The sequence below is a fragment of the Lampetra fluviatilis genome, chromosome 4 (genome assembly GCF_964198595.1).
Source record: "Lampetra fluviatilis chromosome 4, kcLamFluv1.1, whole genome shotgun sequence".
Classification (NCBI taxonomy): Eukaryota; Metazoa; Chordata; class Hyperoartia; order Petromyzontiformes; family Petromyzontidae; genus Lampetra; species Lampetra fluviatilis.
Window position 1 is genome coordinate 3,996,427 of NC_136278.1, and position 19,668 is coordinate 4,016,094.

At 38.4% G+C, this 19,668-nt stretch overlaps 1 protein-coding gene across 3 annotated transcripts in view; it reads right to left on the minus strand.

Annotated features, from left to right (window-relative positions):
• The window catches only part of CLINT1 (clathrin interactor 1), a 40,416-nt gene that overhangs the window by 18,822 nt on the left and 1,926 nt on the right, over positions 1-19,668 (minus strand). For all 3 annotated transcript variants that reach the window (XM_078855406.1, XM_078855405.1, XM_078855404.1), the window contains exons 2-4: positions 7,596-7,700; positions 1,442-1,538; positions 205-313 (exon numbers count right to left, since the gene is read on the minus strand). In XM_078855406.1, coding sequence (XP_078711532.1) covers positions 205-313; positions 1,442-1,538; positions 7,596-7,700 — 311 coding nt within the window. The remainder of the gene's footprint in view (positions 1-204; positions 314-1,441; positions 1,539-7,595; positions 7,701-19,668) is intronic.

Genomic DNA, 19,668 nt, shown 5'->3' on the forward strand with positions numbered 1-19,668 from the left:
CGATTCCCTGCTTGTGTGAAAAAAAAACGTGAAAAATCTTTAAACAAAGAAAGCTTGCTTTCCTTGAATTTCAACAGCCTCATTTTCACGAGACTTTGAAATCCCAGACCACACGATGGCGATGTTTGGCAGGGGGAAAACCACTCCTGCGAGTATGTGCATCTCATTGAGGAATCGTGTCCCCTCCCCCCGTTTAAGCCGTACCAACAAAGTGGTAGTCCTCCAGGGAGCGCAGGTCATACAGGTGCTCGCGTGCACTTGTGACCACGCGCTCAGAGCCATTGCGCAGCAAGTACGTCAGCAGCAGCAAACCCTGGAAGATATAAATGTTTTAAGGATTCAGACAGATGGGGGGAGTACTCTTACGCTCATACATTCATATCTGGTTTACTTATTTTGCCCCATGCAAATGTTTTAGATATCTGTTTAAGCACCATCCCGTTACATTTTACTGCCTTTTGTTTAGTTTGTTTCTAGACAATTTAATTTATTGCTGAATTTTAAGTACCGCAATATGACGAGGGCCATTTTAGCAGTTGCCCAAGTCACAGCTTGTGGAGGTTTTACATCACTTGGTGGCAGTTTAACACCCTCAAAGATCATCTGTTACGAGTTTGCATATTGAAAAACAGCTGCTTTATTTCCCGCATTAACTAATTTATATGAAACCGGGACAGTGGTTAACAAGCATGAAACATTAGCATTATAATAGGACAGACGCATTTTTCATTTATACAATAGGGGATGTAATTATTAATTGGGATTTTAGTGATGACATTTTTTGTTACCGCTTACAAGTTGTATTTTTTGCAATTACGACTAAAATACTCTTTCACATATACATTTGACAGACGTCGCATGTTCTTTGAAGTGATCAAGTAGGGGGAACACACGAAGGGGCACCGATTCATTGGGAACTATGGCAAAATGATTCGTAACCTAAAAACCAGGTTTAGGAGCCTGCATTTTAGGGGCTTTGGTTTGTTGCCGTAACACCCGAGCACATCAATGCTTGCAATTAAACATGTTTAATGAAAATATTCCATGATAGATACACATGTTGTGAACATTTTTCGAATCATATAATTTGGTATCTCTTAAAAGGAAAATGGTTACTCTTCTCCAAATGAGATACATTTAGTACCACCAACATGCTCACCACCCCCTTCCTTACAAAAGGGTTTCCCAGTGGTCCTTTATCAGGACCTAAATAAAGGAATACCATTAATTTAATTTGGCACCCTTTAAGGTGTATCATATTTAGGCTTACCATTAAGTTTAGGTGCCGAGCTTTACCCCCTTATTATAAAAAATGGTTCAAGAATTTACAAACACGATGACAGAATTCAAAAATGTTGCAATTCTAATTCTACAAAAACATAATTTTGAACTGCAATAAAATTGTACATAATTAAGTGAAATAAACATTGCAAGGGGGCACCTTGTACGCCCTGCGCCAGTTGTTTTTGTTTTCGCGCAGCATCCGTGCCCACAGCATGTTCATCACCTCCGGAAACAGCTCGTACATAAACGTCGCTCTGTGGGGTGGAAGAAGCAGCAGGGGGATGAGTCAATCTGGAGCCTCGGAGCGACTGCTCCGCCAGGCATAGCTCCCTCAACTCTCGAGTTCTTGCCTCCACCGTTCAACACGTACTTCGATGATAAACACTAAAGCTGTCAATTTTAATTGTAACATTGACAGAGGTAGAGCAGCGGCAGCGGCAACAGAGAGCCCGGGTATCAATTACCTGTGAAATTAGGAACAGCGGTAATAATGATTATGATGTTCCAATACCAACAGTTACAAGGGTGAAGGATAATTTTTACAATTATAGCCAGCAGTTACAAATCAGCTGTTAAACTGACAACGAATATAATAACATCATCATCATCATAACAACATCTGTTACCTGCACCACCTATTCTCAAATATGGTATCATTCTCATCATTAAAAAACAAATAACTCCACAATTGGTAAAAGGTCAAATAAAATAGGTAATACAATCATAACAAAGAATTGTGCTTTGTTAGCACAGAGCTCTGCGTAGCATGCGCATTTTCTTCACTGTTACCTTTTATAATAATCCCAAAGCAAAGCTTTGGGGTATAATCTTCTGCACAGCACTTGCTACAGCCTGTATCGTACAAAAACTGCCTTCCACATTGCTGCAGGAAACACTAAACAGAACCTTTCCAAATTGGCAGCTTTAGAGGTCAAGTAATTATAAGACTGCAATTACATGTTAAATACCATTTGACAAGATTTGTTAAACAATAACATCACAGTTCAAAAATGATGTGAGAATTAAAAACAAAACAATCTGGAACAGCCAGTTCATTAAGTAGGTCTCAACATTTTTAGTAAAAGTTAAACTCAAGTTGTACTGAGTGCAGTACATTTTGTGCCTACACAAGGCAGTACATGCTGTGAAGTGAATTAATTATTCATGAATCAGTAACACGCACTTAATTTGAACCATTGTATTCATTTTGTTGTAAAACTCAAAGCGCGAGCATTCAAGTCCACTCCGGAAGCCTGGTCTCACAATTATATATATGTAACACGGCACTCGTACAAGCATTTTAACAAAAACATTACTAAATTGGACAATGTATTTTCTACATTGAATGTCATATTGGCTGTGTGTGAATGCAATTAATGAGCAGTAACCTTACATTTGTAAGTTTGTTTTGTTTGTATCATAATTTGCGGAAAATAACCTGCATTGTTAAATGACAATTTGGGAGACTAGCGTTTTAATTAGTAGAAACTATTGAATGGTACAGTGACCATTACCATTGAATTTTGGTAAAGTCCAGCTTAGCTTTTTTCTTAAATGCTTGTGTTTTTTGTCAAGTTCTACTTGAGCGAACACGAGACATTGTGCAAAAAATCCCAGATCTCCCTGAAGGCGCAATAACTGGCTCCACATGGCCGAGGTATGCGCTTTTGCAAATTAAACGACATGAACTTCATTAACACTGCTTTTTTTTTTCCCCCCAGCTTTTCTTCCAGAAACCGGTGCGATTTTGACGGATCAGGGCTTTGCGTCCGGCATGGGAAGTGAATGGCAATTTTAAACATTTTTTAAAATTATATTTTGCCACCCCCATCTCCCCCAACCCCGCTGACCCTAACCACCACCGAACGCACCCTAACTCCCACCACCCCCCAACTCCTTTAAATTTACAATGCCACCCCTACAATGCCAAGCCAGCACCCTCCCACCACCACCAATCCATTTCGCTGGCCCCCTTCAAACTCAGACCCCAACAAACCACCCCATACTCATTAACCGTGACCATGGATTGCAGGAAACGGCCTGTGAGGGCGCGAAAAATCTGTTTATCCAGCTGCAGACGTGTCAGCGCAAGGCCCAAACCACTGACCTCATGGGCCCCTGCCGCTTCCTCTGTTGCGCAGTTGTCATTTGTTACCCCCCCCTTCCCCCCCATGACATACAACCTATCAAAATACCGCTAAATAACACAAGGAAGCTCAGTCTTGACAAAATGTATGGGAGTATATATATGTGTATTTTTTAATTTCGGTTAGGAATTGAAGAAGATCATTTAGTGCGAGCCACCGTCACTGCAGCCATTCAGCAGGAAAAGTTGTAAATGCTCTATTAATAGCAATGATGATATTTCCTCCCAACAATTGTTACCCAGGTTCAGGATATTTTTTTAAACATGTTTACATTTTAAGAAGGAAAGGATGTTTCCACGTGATAATTTTTTTAAGATGTGCAAGATTTAGGTTTCAGTGAGAGACAATGCACACTTCTTTGTACGTGATATTTTTCAACAAATCCAACAATTTAGTTGACTAATATTTAAAATGCATTTAATAAGCAAATCGCACAGCAGTGCAAAAGTAATTGTCATACCCGATTTAAAACAAAGATATGCAATACATGTAATACAACCACTGCAGAAAGTAAAACGCTGTACAAAAAAAGTGGTGCCCTTATTGTTGATTATTTTCCCGACACTGTAACTAAGTATTTGATCAGCAGGCCCTAAGACTCACTCTCTGGCACTCGAGCAACATAATACACGGGTGAATATGGTCGACTCAGAAAGAATGCATCCTGCTGTGCCCAACAATTACAAATCTTTATTTGTGACCCTTTGAGATAGGTGCAGAATCACAATGGGGCGACACTATTCTCAAGGGCTAGTCGCCGGACGTATGCCATCAAACGCTCTGGTAATAATGTAGACCTATGCGATTGTCATGAAGGAAAATGTATCACCATAAATTTGGCAGATAAGTGCAAAAAAAATGTCAAGGGTGGCTTGACGACGCTTTCAATTTACTTGACTTTGAACGATGCGTATATATTTATGGAAACTAAGCACATATGGTAATGGTCTGCCTCATTTTTTTTTATGTGACTGGCCATAAGCCAGCTTAAAAAGTAAGGACTTATGGCAATGAAACCAATTTTTATGCTTAAGGTCCATGCATGGCATACATGGTGTAATATTATGTTTTCACAAATGTCCAGATGCCAATGCAAATATATAAACAATATTAAAAACCACTAAAATCGCAAAACGAAAAAAAGGTTACTAAAGCAGGACAAAAGTTAAGCCCCATCTATCTTCTTGGTTCTTTCGGTAAAGTCACGTAGAAGGGAAATAATAAAACAATAAAAACATAATAAAATAAAAATTATCACGACGTTTCAGCCACAACACAAGCAGCCGTCCTCAGGTGAAGAAACAGAGCCGTTGGAGGACGGCTGCTTGTGTTGTGGCCGAAACGTCCGTGAGAATTTTATTGTTTTGTTTTTATTATTTTATTATTTCCCTTCTACGTGACTTTACCGAAAGAACCAACAAGATGAATCCCTGCAGTCACGAAAGCTTTAAATCGAAAAGCCCCATCTATTTATTGTCACTGACCGTTCGGAAACATTTCAAATCCGTAGTCCTTCAGGTTGCATGAATTACATAACTGAAATCTGAGAACATAATATTTCTGGCATACATAACTGGCAAATAAAAACTCAAGCAGTAAGAGCGCCGAGTAAAACATCTTCATCCCATTGGGGGTAGCGGAGCGAAAAAAAGGATGTTATACGCTACACAATGTTCTCAGAAACATGAATTAAATCTGTCAATATCCCCCTAAACCTATCCTAGTTGTGCTCAGACTCACATTCATCTGCTAATGTGTCAAAACAACAATTGAGTCACAAGAACGTGTGCACGCTCACAACAGGGAATTTTAAAGTGCTATCTTTTACGCGTTCGATGTTTGTTGCAATTGATTAATCTGCTAACTTTATTACAACTTGTGATATTTCACCTGAATCCTAATATACACACACAAACATACACACTCATGATATCAATTCACAAGCTCGAGGCACATTCCTGGGTGGTGGTGTCTTGCAAAAAGCATAGAGCAGCTCTACATCTCGGATCACATGAGACACAAATCAATGTACGTTTTGATGCAATGCCTGCAGCTCCGTGACTACGCATTCAACATTTAACTGGCAACGCTCTCAGACTTGACCGAGAGTGCCGACTGTGAGATGACCCTGCCGGCCACGCCCTGGAGGATACACTTGTTAGAACGGCGAATGAGCACATGTGCTGCAGTGACACTTCCAAGACGGGCAAATGCTCAAGGCCAGCACAGCTTGAGAATCTTAACAATAATGGCATCGGCATTGTGATACACGTTAAATGCAAGGTCGTTTCAATAGAAAAATCCACTACATATGTATGTTGAACTTATTTCGCACCGAACGTAGCCAACCATGCTCATCGAGGGCTATCTTTACCCATGATAGGCCTTCAGTTTAATGAATGAATAGCTGAAAACAGGAAATGCCTATTTATTTGTATAGAAATATACACTTCATATCTCAGACTGGATGTGACCTTGGCACAAGACAGCAAATGTGAACATGATACAAACTGGATCTGATGAATCTATTCAGCTTCATCACAATTTGAGTGAGGCTACCATTACGCAATTAGCAATTTCAAACTGTAATTTATACGGCATCGAGATTCGAACATCAATATGACGTACAGCTGAGATAAATGGTTGTGGCCTAACAACGTATAAAACATAACACAGATGTAGAAAACTGTAACAAATAATAAACAAGGTCTTACCCTTTCCATAGCAAAATAAAGTAAAACCGCTTTCCTCCGAATCAATGTTCACCAATGTCATGGTCCCTGATTGATGGAAGTTTTTATTCTAGTTTCTCCATCCTCCTCCCTCTAAACTACAACCCCTAAAATTTCACTGATGTTGTGAGTGTAATACAATACATAATTTACTTGAAATGCTTGGAAAATTAATTGTTGTCAACTCTAAGAGAGATCATTTTTCTCAAGCTGTTAATTTGTTTCAGGTAAGATAACACTTTATGTCATTGATTGTAAAATATTAAGTTCAAATCCTATGATCTCTAAACTAAATGATTTATCAATGTCAAATATAGTTGTATTTTAGTTGCACCTTTTACCTCGGCATAGTGTGTAAAAGCTTTCATTGTATTTAAACAAATTTATAACATCCATGTCAAGCAACTTTCACATTATGAGGTAATTTGAGGTAAAATTCAATCTTTTAAAATTGCACAACAATTTAAAACCTTTCCGGTTATTTTAGGTTTTATGCATGTACAATTAATTACAACTATGCAAAACAAAGTTTCAGAAAAGTATAATTATTGCAAGCTCAAAATATGCCCCAACCATTTTTAAGTCATTACCATTTATTATGTACCGGTTTCAATTCCTGTAGTTTATTAACAAAACATTTGCTAACCTACCATTTCACTGTAAAAATTTAAACGAAACCTACCCTTGTCAACCCATTTTCCAACAATTTCCCCAACTACACAAGTCAAAACTGCCTAAAAATTTATACGCCACCACATAATGGAAAATCATGCCGGACATCTGCAAGCAGTTACCGATACAGTACAATTACACGCGGACGCGTTTTTATAACGAACTTTTGGTACAATTATGAGGCGGTTAGCACAGCTGGTCTCCCAGTGGTCCGAGTACCACGGTCAAATCACCCACAATCCCCGAGGGGCAATGATGTAGGGATGTGGACCAAGCCAAGTGGCAGGAGCTTAAACAGCGACATACAGTCAATGTTAAATGAAGCCTTTTTCCATTTTTACACGTAAAAAAACTCAAACATATACTGTATATATCGTAAAAAGGAAGCATATAAAACCCATACACTATTTATTATTGCCAAAGAAATTTTTATAAAAACGCACGGCAATTGTTTTGGAATTATGAATTCCCTATACGCCCTTAAGACATTTCATACATGCATTATATTTATATACAACTACGGATATGAACGCTTACGACTTTTCTCCACTATACTTGCTGTGAAGACGCATAGAAAACATAAAATGCAAACAGCTTATTGCACTTGAAAGTCTTCGTACAATAGATTAAGACACAACGTAGATGACAGAGTGCTACAAAACAAAGCTGGTCGACTAAAATGAATATATAGACAGAAGTAAATATTCAAAAATGGTTGGGGGTACAGGATTTTTGCACCAGTCCTTCCAGTGTTACTCACTTGGCTATCTCTCCCATGAGCTTCCCAGAAGGTCCCCACGGTTCATCATTGGTGGCCTCCCGCACCTTCGCCTCCATCTCCGTGTAATTCATAACGATGTTCGTTCTGAAACAAATGAAATGCACACACACGCAGAGGCGCACACACACGCAGAGGCACACACACACACCCGACAATGTTAGCCATCATTATTCTCATGTATCCCTCCTGTTTACATGTACAAGAGCCTTCAACCAGAAGTCTCTATAACTGCACACCTCTTATGACGACGTCATTGGCCGCGTTGAATCAACTGCCGGATGGAAGGCCTCCAAGTCTGCAGAAATCTTATGTATTCATTATTTTCAAGTGAACAAATGTTTTACCGTGTAATATGAAGGTATATTTATGGAGGCATTGTGTATATTGTTGGTCAATTGAATTACAGCTCAATAACAAAATATAAATTGTATTGCAACATATAAAAATAAGTATTTAAGAATGTTAAATTATGTGTGCAATTACATAATTTCCAGCTGCAATGTTTGCTGCGATTTATCTCGAAGTTAAACACTGGGGTTTGAAACATCCACAATTATCTGCGGACAAAAACACAAACAAAAGCATCCACTGTTCCCGTACATCTGCCCACCACAAGGTCCACAATTAAAAAAATTACTCCTCTCTTTTGGCTCTGGATGCAGGTGTCAAGAAACAAGCAGGCTCTGGGTGCCCCAGGTCTGCACGCACGGAGTTGTAAACCCGCACGCCTCTCTTAACACAGCTTCACATTGTTCCCGAGCCTCCGTGCGCTCGCGTTCTCACAGTGGGTTACTGCAGAAAAAAATTACAGTGAAGCATGCTGCTGGGCAATTTGGCTCTTCTAACAGTGAAATGAGCCTAGTTAGTAAGCCTTAGCAGTGCAATTTTTTGCAGAGATTAAAAAAAAAGTGTTACCGCAGAAACACTGATTTGCTATTGACGATTTTTTTTGCCATTCTGGCTGTATAGCAAACAGAAGGAATTTCGTTTTTTCCTTATTTTAACATAGTCAAATTCAGCCCAATCGCATTAAAAGTATGTAAGGAATATTTGACCAATGTATTATAGCAAGGGAATTATTATTCTTCAACTTAACTTAATCAGCAAATGTGTCGCATTTCAACACCAAAAGGCTATACAATCAAATGACGGCCAATTTGTTACGCTAAATAAATATCAGGTTTAAGGTGCACAATGGACACGTGTCAAATATTTTGTATATAATTGGAGCAAAAAAGCCTAATATAAATTGCCGCAGCTTTCCGAAAGAGCATATTAACAACAAAAAAGGAAGTTTGGGGCATATCACAGTACTATACACAAGCATAACAAGTCAGCTCCAATATGTATAAGATAGAAGGATGAAGCACTTAGGGAGATACACATGCCAGGTCGCATAATCTTGTGTGGTGGCAAGTATGTGTTTTGCTCGTTGTCTTTTGTCTGGGGGATATCCAAAAATGAAAACTAGTGTGTGGTTCAAGAAACACACACACACTTGGGGATTATTTAAGACCAAGGGGCAAGACATCCTTTAAAATACACATTGCAGCCAATATTACCAGGTGGCAACATGACACTGACCTATACCCCTAAGCCTAGTACCTAATGGTTCTGTATCGCATTACGCTGCAGCTATGCGTTATAAGAAAACTCCAAATCTTCATTATTGCACTGATTATTCAATAAAAGCTCATGTGATGAAAAAAAACGAAAACTGACAAACAAGAGGTGAAAAAACAATACGGAAAGAGTTACTGCACCCAAGACCAACGTTCAATTGAAATTTTGAAAAATAAAAACATTGTGATAATGCATTCGGTTAACCAATTTTAAGACAGGAAGCATAGAGTGTCACATACAGCCCTACTGTATACTACTAAAAATTGACTCATGTGGCTTGATTCTGGCCTTGCGCTGACATTCTAGACTAGCAGAGTATGAAGGCAATACGGATTTGGGATTCAGGCAAGTGATGAAGCATGAAATAATTTCCCGTCTCCAACAATGGTGCTGCTTTTCACCAACTTGAATCTTTTTTGTTGTAAATATGACACTTAGAAGTAGAACACTCTGGCATGCACATATTTAACTAATTAGCAACGCTTTATATTGCAAAACGGCGTGCATTACCTGCACCATTAAAGCAGGACAGTATTGTAGAAATATGCAATTGAGGCTTTATTCAGGACAGGAAATAACAGTGCAGGCAGCAAGCATAGAATCGTGTTGAAACGTCTGAATGCAACCTGCCAAACACTCATCAGAACGGAATGCGAAGAAAATGCAGACACGTTAGTCCTTCCCATTTTGACAGTCGATTTTGATGGGGGATTCCATGCCGTTGATTATAGATGCAATGCACCTCAACTAAGTTTTCGTAGGTCCAAACAAATCTAAGTCAACACACGAAGGAGAGAACACTATGCCAATCGCACGCCTACGTTCGAACACCTGTGCACCAAGAATGATTAGGTGCAATTTAATATCGGGATTCCACAGGCGAGAGAGCGGTCGGGTCGGACATTTCAGCGAGCCAAGAACATTTATGGTCGGCCACTGATGTACAATAAGAAACGGCAGAGCTATAGAGCCGTAGTTACAAGAAGAGATCATGACCCTTGCATGTCTCATCAATATCACAGACCCAAGGGCCAAATGAAGCTTCCAGTTTCATAGAAACTTGAACCCTGAGTTTGATATACTCTTTACTAAAAGTCACACGAACTGTTTATTAAGGATATAATGAATAAAGTATTTTTTCTCAAGCATTGAATTTGCAAATATAATGTATGCTTGATAAAAAAAACAAATATATTTGAGTGTATGGCTTTCAGTGGAAGGAACTAAATCAGACAGGATTATATATAGCATTTTAAATTCAAGCTAATTAATACGGGAAATTTCTACAAAGTTAGATTAACAGAATTGGTATCGTAGTTATACATTATGATATACAGAAGCAATGCATTCCAAAACGTTAATCCTATGATCATAAAATGAAAGCATAGCCAACACATTTAATGAGCATATCATTCTGTCACTAAAATGTCTTGTTAAAAACCGACTAACAAGATATTAATTTAGCAAACAATATTTCAACTGTAATGTAATGATTAAATGTTGTTCCAATGTTCACAGGATTACATAAGAATCTTAAGCGTATATTGTAAATCTCACGTATTAAAGCTGCTAATAAATAACGGAATGTGCAGATAATAATCAACCATTACAATTTTAATCCAAAGGCTCACTTTACTGTACAGGTTTGCACAAAATACTAAACGTTTAGGAAACGCATTACGTTTTTCACACATTTAAAATGCTATGCAAAGGGGGGGTTACCTTTCGACATTCATGTAACGCTTTAGTACAAAAGTACAGCGATGTTTTTAACCAACGTAATACTTTCCATCGCATTTATATCGCAATACCATGTAAAATAGGTGGTTTGAATGAGAAAAAAACAGCCTCGCACAGAAGAGGGTATTGAGGACTATGAAGGGCACTGAACTGGAGCCCTGGATAGACTTAAAGAGGATAAAAATGATCACATTGGTGTCTCGTCATCCAAGTACATATTATTTACCCGATGCAATATCAAACTTGTGCTTTCATTATACAAATATTTGCCGATAATCTCGGTGCAATTCAATTTTCCACCAAAGACCCAAAGTGTATTGACTTTACAATTTCATCGTTTAAAAAAACTCGCAATCCCAGATTGTATTTTCACACCGTGGGCATTTGTAGTACTCCTTGAAAAATGGTGTAGAAAATGGGGCATTTTGAGTTTCACGTTTCAGCTTTTCATAAAACAATCATACGTGAAGATTACGATTTTTGTTTAACGCCTTGTGAAATTTTAACACGCCTAATGGAGGTAGCTTCTTGTTCATCTCACCAAAATAAAGAGCATTTTTAAATTAATACGAGGTAATGTTTACACATTATAATTTAATGTAGCAGAAAACAGAAATGTAATTTTAATGACGATATAAGTATATAAAATATTACACACATAATTGCTATACAATGTCACTTCTTACTGACACTACAGGTTATAATATCATTAGCTGCCTTTATAATGTTATAACATTGTCTCTGTGGTATTGGAAGTTCTTTAGTGGAGCCTATCGAAGGTCTGTACCACTTGTTTAAACATGAATGCTAAATATACCAAGCAAACTAGTTATTATTGTAGTCCTCATAATAAACGCAAAAAAATATAACACCTAAAAAAAAATTCCATCAGCACTTTATTGAAATGCACTGCTAACTCCGTACTCTTGTGAATATGCACATCAAGTTCATTTATTAGGTATAGCCCTGTGAGCCATTCAGCTCTTGAATCGGGTGCAACCGCAACAAACAAAAAACAAAAACATGAACAAAAAACATCTTAAAGTGAATATGACCTAAGGAATAATTTAGCAGTGTAAGTTTTCACCCTCCTTATAAACAGTAACCCTGACTGCCGCAAACATATAACTAGAAACAAACTCTGAAGGTACATAACAAAGACAAACATAGGAAAACGTCAATGGTTAATGCCACACCTCAACACATTTACATATGATGGTGTTGATATTATGCACATGTACAGCAATGTTGGAAAAAGCAACATGATATTTTAGCAATTAGGAAAATGACTTCAACCATCCATTATTCTTCGTGTCAATCTTCCAGTTTGGTAACTCTGCATATATTAATATGAACTCTAACAAGCCAACCATGATAAATAAAACATTCTGTTAACAAATTTATACATGAACAAATTCATACATGTATGTGTACAGTCCATCAAATTATGCCCAATATTTGAATATATTTTGTCATGGTACAAATCTCTTTATGTACAAAGACACTCTGCACTACATAAGCAAACACAAACGTTCTCCATGTTGGTTTGATATTTTCTTAACTTATGGGGACGCCACGGTGGCGAGATGTTCTAACACGCCAGGTGTGGCCTTCAAAGGTGCTTTAGGTAGCCCAACGATAACACCACAGTGGTGGGATGTTAACTCCCTCGCCTGGTATGCAGGTCGTGGGTTCAATTGCAATCCTAATGCCTGTAAATTTGGAGTTTTCACGTTCTCCTCGTGGTCGTGTGAATTTTTCTCCAGGTCCTCCGGTATTTCCTTCCAGATTTATAAAAAAACATTTTACAGTATTTGGCTGATATAAATTTCCACGTGATAAGCTACTTTGTTGAGCTATGATTTGCGGCCAGGTCGATTATGAAAAATAGCTATGTAGCTAAGTGAGCCTTAAGTGAGCCTTGGCTGGTAAAATAAAAAAGGTAACAACGACGAAAAAAAGGACTATATTTACTGGTAATTAAACAAGTTTGGTGTAACGATGATGTAGTGGTGAGTGCACCGTCCCATGAACCCGACGACCTCGGTTAAAATCCCAGCCAAAGCAAACATCAGTGGCGAGTGATAGAACCAGGCTTTGGGCTCCACCTTACGAATCCACAGACCAGCACAGATAAGGTCAAACAGCCCCAATAATGAATATGATGTGAGGGGCCAACATCCAGCAGTGGATTAATCATGTTGCTATAAATTAGACTCTATGTATTTATAAGTCAACAACAGCAACACCACATTTCGAATAGTTACATTTTAAAAAAGGTGTACTGTAAAAGAGTGAATAAACTAATATAGAATATAATGCATTTTATTATGACTGCAGTTATGAATATTTATCCATATAATTGCTGCATTCTAAATATCTGCATAAAACACTAGCATCACATAAGACTGAATGTGACACTTACACCCAATAGATTATGATATCTGACATTAAAATGTTTGGCAATAAATGTCATGTGCTGTATGGCACCTCGCTTGTCCATTCAGTTGCTCGTCCCTCAGACCACAAATGCAAGGCACTCACATGGCTTGAAGTTGGCCTAGTCACCTCTGCTTGTTTAAAAAAAAAAACAGGGAGTGTCACTGTTCCATGACATTTTTCACAAAGGTAGGGAGTAATAATTTTCTAAGATGTACATTAAAGCTGACATTCCATTTTAGCAGCACTGCCGTGATTATAAAATATGCAGGAGCTCCCCTAATTAAAGGACGCCTAATTGCAGTATTAATTAGATGGGAATGCATTAGCCAGTGCCAGGGACCCTGAGGGATGGAGAATTGTGGCGTTGTGTGGAAGGCCAAAAACTTAAATTCTGCAATATTTAAAACCTTTGGCGGATTAGAATGCATTAATGACAGGCAAAAGGTTAAAATTAGCCTAGATGCTCGGAATTAATTAATTTTGGGTGGGGGGGAAACTCTAGAGCTCTCAAGGAGGGCTTTTTGTCCAACCTTTGAACTCCACATCAGAGTGCTCAGCTCTTTTTAAACAAACCCTAGGAACAATGAAATGTCGTGCGGCATAAGTAATAGAACACATTATGCAGGAAGTAAAAAGTGGTAAATCAAGTGACAATGTTAATTCATGGAAAGACTCAATTATTAAAATAAATTAAGGCAATATATTTAAAAATAAATGTATTACCACATTTGAAGAATAAATCCTCCAGACGAACGATACAAAAATATATAATTTTACAATTAAATGTTATGTTCCAACGAAGGATTAAATTTACTAAAATGATAGTCATGGTATGAACACTAATTTGAGACAGTGAAAAGTGTTAACTATTTTTAAGTTCACTGAAAATTATAAACTGGATTGTTGTATACAAAAATCCCGCCTCCATTAGTATTGGTGGGATGATGGTATCTTTTATCATGTGTCATGTAAACCAAGTTATGTAAAACATCTTAGTCACTCTACACGTCACCCACCAGGAATCTAACATTAGGCTTAAGTTAAATTGTGTAACTGCATATTACTGTTTAATTCTTCCCACTTTGAACATAACCGTGTGTAAAACACTGCAACTCTATAGCTTTTTTAAAATAAATAAATGCATATTACCGATACATAAATAAACTAATCACGGCCCATGTCTCTAATCACAAATATAATACAGACTGAGAAGGCCTCATGATCAACTCCATGTCCTCTGGTGAGGATGTTCTGGGTTGGAAATTGTTGAATGTAGAAAGGTAAAAAAAATGCATAGAACATTTGAATAAAGTTAAAAAGGTTAATGGTCAAAAAAACCCACCAATTACATTATTTGCTTTGGCCACACATGACCACATCCAGCCAAAGTAATTTTTCATGCAAACTTATTTTAAAATCGTTGCATGTTTCAGCGACACAAGAAAATGCATTGTCCCACTGTTATAGCTCGTGATAATTATTATATTTCTGCCGTACAATGATTACATGGAAAGTCACCGTGCACCAAGGTTAAAATTCCTAAAACTCAAGACCTGAACACTTGTTTAAATAATATTCTGGTCACCTTGAGGACTGTATCATAGTAACACCTGCCATTGTTGATGAACCTTGTACCACCTGTAGTCAGCTAAAATTGATTCAGGTACTGAAAGACTTTGAACTTACATATTACATCACAAGTGCTTCACTGGCACATCCCATGAATTAATGTTATTTTCAACAGCATGCAGCACAATTCTCCACAAAAGCTTTCGCTGTAAGTTAAAAGCCATAAGATTAGCCAAACTAACATGGCAGGATGGCAAGAATACTAAATGTTAATGGCTATAAAACAAGTGTGATGCAGGCTGCAGTCCCCCATATATGTAATGATTATCATACCTAGCATTCCGCACACGCCTCCCCCCCTTCACTCCATCCAGCTAGCCAGCAAGCATAGCTTTGTCCTAATGTAGTATATGATATACAGGGTGTTTCAAAAGATGGACTCGATTTGAAACCGCTATATCTCTACAACCATGTACCGCCCATGAATGAAACTCTTACCACTTGAAAGGGCGGGGCATAGAGTTTCAAATGATTGCTGCTAGCTGCCTCCCCCAGCGCACAAACAGCCCCTAACCTCATTCATTCGCAAGATGGTGACCCCGCAACACAAGGCATTTTGCGTTATGCAGTTCAGCAAGACTGAATCCGAAATTGCGGTGCAGCGTGCGTTTCAACGGCGCTTTGGCATTGATCCGCCAATGTCAAAGAGCATTCGTCGTTGGTATCGACAATTTGAGGAAACAGGCTGTTTATGTAAGGGGAAGAGCACAGGGCTACCACGCACCTCAGAGGAAAACGTAAGAGAGGCGTTTAGGACGAATTCAACTATCGTCTCGATGTTGTCCGTACAGCAGGTGGAGGTCACAGAGCATTTTTAAAATGGTAAGAAAAACTTCACTCATTAAACCATTTGTAACTTTTGTGGAATTGTAACATGTTGCCATCGTGATATATACTGCTTTGAAATTGGGTCCATCTTTTTCAAACAAACTGTAGTATGATAGCAGAGCCCACGCATTTGTGCGGTATAAAAACGGCCACGGCGGCGAGTGGGTGGAGGTGTGATGTCACAAACCGTGGAATGTGGGTGCCGGCATCACGCAGATGTGCTGGGGTGACGTTCCCCAAGCACACGCGCCCACTTGGCGGCATACCAGCCAGTCATGAACCCAGGCAGCAATCCAGCCAGCAAACATTTTTCGAATATGGCAAGATGGCGTATGACAAATAGTTTACAGCTCTTTGTCAATATACTTAGATGAAGGCCATCCAGAGGGTGCGCCTTGCCATACGTCGCCATGGTAGTCTGAGCAAGTTGAAGGGTAGGGGGAGAGGAGGTGCAGGATTGGTTCAGATATCACTCTACACTGACGTTAGCCATGGGTGGGAATCAAACTCAGGTCACGGGGTCACCACGCAGTACGCTAATCACTATGCCACTCCTCCCCCTCCCCATGTAATTATTATTAATTTGAATTGGTTAGGAACACATGTTATGTGGTTACAAATAGGAACGTTCCCTTAGAAAACCATTCCAGGTTTCAAAGAAATGATACTGCATTGTACATAAAATGAGCAGAGGATACTAAGTGTGACCAAACATGCTGTTAAATACCGCGAGACAGGTTTTGCAAGTTTCAGAGCATGGTCCCTCCCTGAAACCAGATTTAAAAAAAAAATTCCCCTTGGTAACCTAAAAGGAATAATTCACAACAGCAAGTGACACCGTGTTTTACGTAATTCTTACAAAACAGTGCGACCCCTATTTTGTACAACTAATCACATTTATATGACAAATCATAGGATATATACCCGCATATTGTAGCCAATTCTTAAATAGGTATCATGATTTTTTTCATTGGCAATTAAAGCAGTCATTTAATGCCATTACGTAGTGTTCTCCTCCTTCCAAGCCATTATTGCATGGGGTCCCACTGCCAAGACTGTTTGTACATGCACTTTTATTCGGGGCCTCTTCTCTGGTCACATCTAATATCCTCATCTTCATATTCCAGCACATCATGCCACCTCAACACTTGGTCTCGGACCACATATCATATAAATAATGTAAAATAAAAATTGGGTAGAAAAATAACGGTCACAGCCAGCATGCACTTGTTTCCTGACCATGGTCACATCTAACAAAAAGTCAAGTCACTCTAAGTTCTTGGTTCTTTCGGTAAAGTCACGGAGAAGGGAAAAGATATTATACGAAAGCTTTAAATACAAATTTCACTCTAAGTTATTTTGAAAATATTACAAAATTAAAGTAAAAACTGAGAACAAATTATAGGATTATTTGAGTATATCAATTAATTACGAACGTACCCTTACTGCAGTCTGAACTACTGCATATGAAATTTGTTTATAACTCTGCATTGACAAAATGCAGATCCACACTGAGGTTGCATTAGAGACTAAATGCTGTTAAGGGTGACAACTGTGCTTTAAGTGGTGCAAAATTAAAAGGAATTAAGCAATATAGGCTAAGTCCTATGGGTAGGCTCAAGCATAGCAGAGGCTTACAGAGAATTCCTCAAGGATTGTGCCTTCCATATGTAAAAAGGAGCACTTTAGAAAACTTGTCTCTTTAGCGTAAGTGTGCCAGCTGAAAAAAGAATGCATGGTCACTTGAGGGTAAAGAGAGAGTAAAGAGCAGATCTTAAGCCCAGGCAATCCACCTGGTTGAAAAAAACAGTTTAAACCATCAAATAGTTAAAGTAAAAACAATATTACATTTTTATCCAGTTATGTCTCACTCAGTATCACGAATAAAAAAAATCAGGTGCATTCTACGTAGTATGTTGGATTAAAAAGTGTTAAAAGCGGTCACCGATGGACTCCTAAACCCACTTGTATGATATCTTTTGGCCACCCCGTATCTCAATGGGTATGGGATTCTCAAAATTGTCTGTGTGACACCGACGCTTGCCTCCAAAGTGCCGGCTTTACAGATCGTCACCAAAATGTTACGTGGACTTATTACGAGGGCAGTGTTTCTCAACTTCAGTCCTGAGGCTCTCTCCCTGGTCGACGCCTTTTTTGTGAATACCAATGTTTTTTGTATTCATAGTGCACACTGCATGCACCTGATGGTTGTCACCATGGACACCTGTACAGTGGTGAGGTGGCAAGGACTAGGTTCAGGAAAATGAATTACTTTTAATTGACCACTACATTCCATAAACACTGGCTGCCAGTAACATGTGCATGTGTGCATTTTTAGAAAGCTCGTTATATAGTCATGTGTTTTTTGTCCTTGCTTAAAACATTTAAACTATAATCAACCATTCTCATGTTGGCACGTGGTTTATTTGGACCAAAACACATTTTTGATGGGGGAAACTACACATTTTTCACTCAAACATTGAGCACCTTGGAAGAAGGCTATCAGACACTGCCTGATTTATCAATGAATGTCCATGACGTCAAATTATGCCATCAACTCCTTTCTTACAAAGTGGACGTTGAACCCCAAATTGTCACATGCCCTAAACAATAATTGTGGGAACACCACTGAATCTTTAGGCGTTGTGTCCGTTCACTTGGCGTGGTAGTACACATGACTGTGCCCATCATCAGGTCCTATCAAAGCTACTTTATCCTGCAGGTAATATCATAAGCAAATGCCTTTAAGGATGAGTGAACTGCCACACATTGTTAAGTAAAATATCACTCCTTTAATGTATATAAAGGGACTAAGTGGTAAAGTAGAATTGCAGAAAACCCCATTACTGTATTCTACATCTCTGCACCCACATCTGATGCCTGCCATCACCAACCCGCACTAACCAGCAAAGTGATATGGTCAAATAACCTGCAGATTATAAACAACAAATGAATGGATAAGTGAGGAAATAAAACTAGAACTCTTAACCTTTGCATAAACGAGTACATTTTTTGCCAGACTTGGTGATATGACGCGCAGCTAAAGTATTATTTATAGTAAAAATCATATCTGAATTTTTTTAACTGTTCAGATTTTTTGGAATACCTTTAAGTAGCACCATACTCTATGTGTAAAGTGGGTTGTATAATGTGACTTCACATTGTATCGGGCATCAACGGTTACAGTACTTCCTCTTAAAGTTGTGCAATCTAGCAACAGCAATGTTGTCAACCAAAACATGCGTGGAAGCTCACAACCATTACTTAAACATAAACATTCTTATACTTAAATGAGGATGAGTCTATGTATACCAATTTAAATGCCACTAATTTTGTAATGTTAAGAACATCATGTTGTTCTTGTTGTCCAAGACACAAACTAACACCATGAGCATCGAAGTGTAAATAATGACCATAATAAAAACTTACTTTATTAATATAATAATCACTATTCTTTGTTTGGTTTTATTAGTCTTGATATCCCATGTAACAGTGCCATAAATACACCTGTTGCGACAATCTTGAAGCAATTTTTGGAGTGGTAAAACATTACGAATATTTGGATTATAGGGTCAGACGTGTATGCAACGATGAGGAATACAAAAAAGGCCTGTAATGAAAAAGCAAACATGTTTAAAATTCACCAAATTGTACTTGCAGACGAGTTGCCCAATTTGCCACACCCAATACATTCCACGTCAAAACCTTAAAGTTCACTTACCAGTTGTCCGAGTACCATAAAGTGCTGTAACAGTGTTTTATTTCAAAGTCCTCTGGTCTTATAGACTTC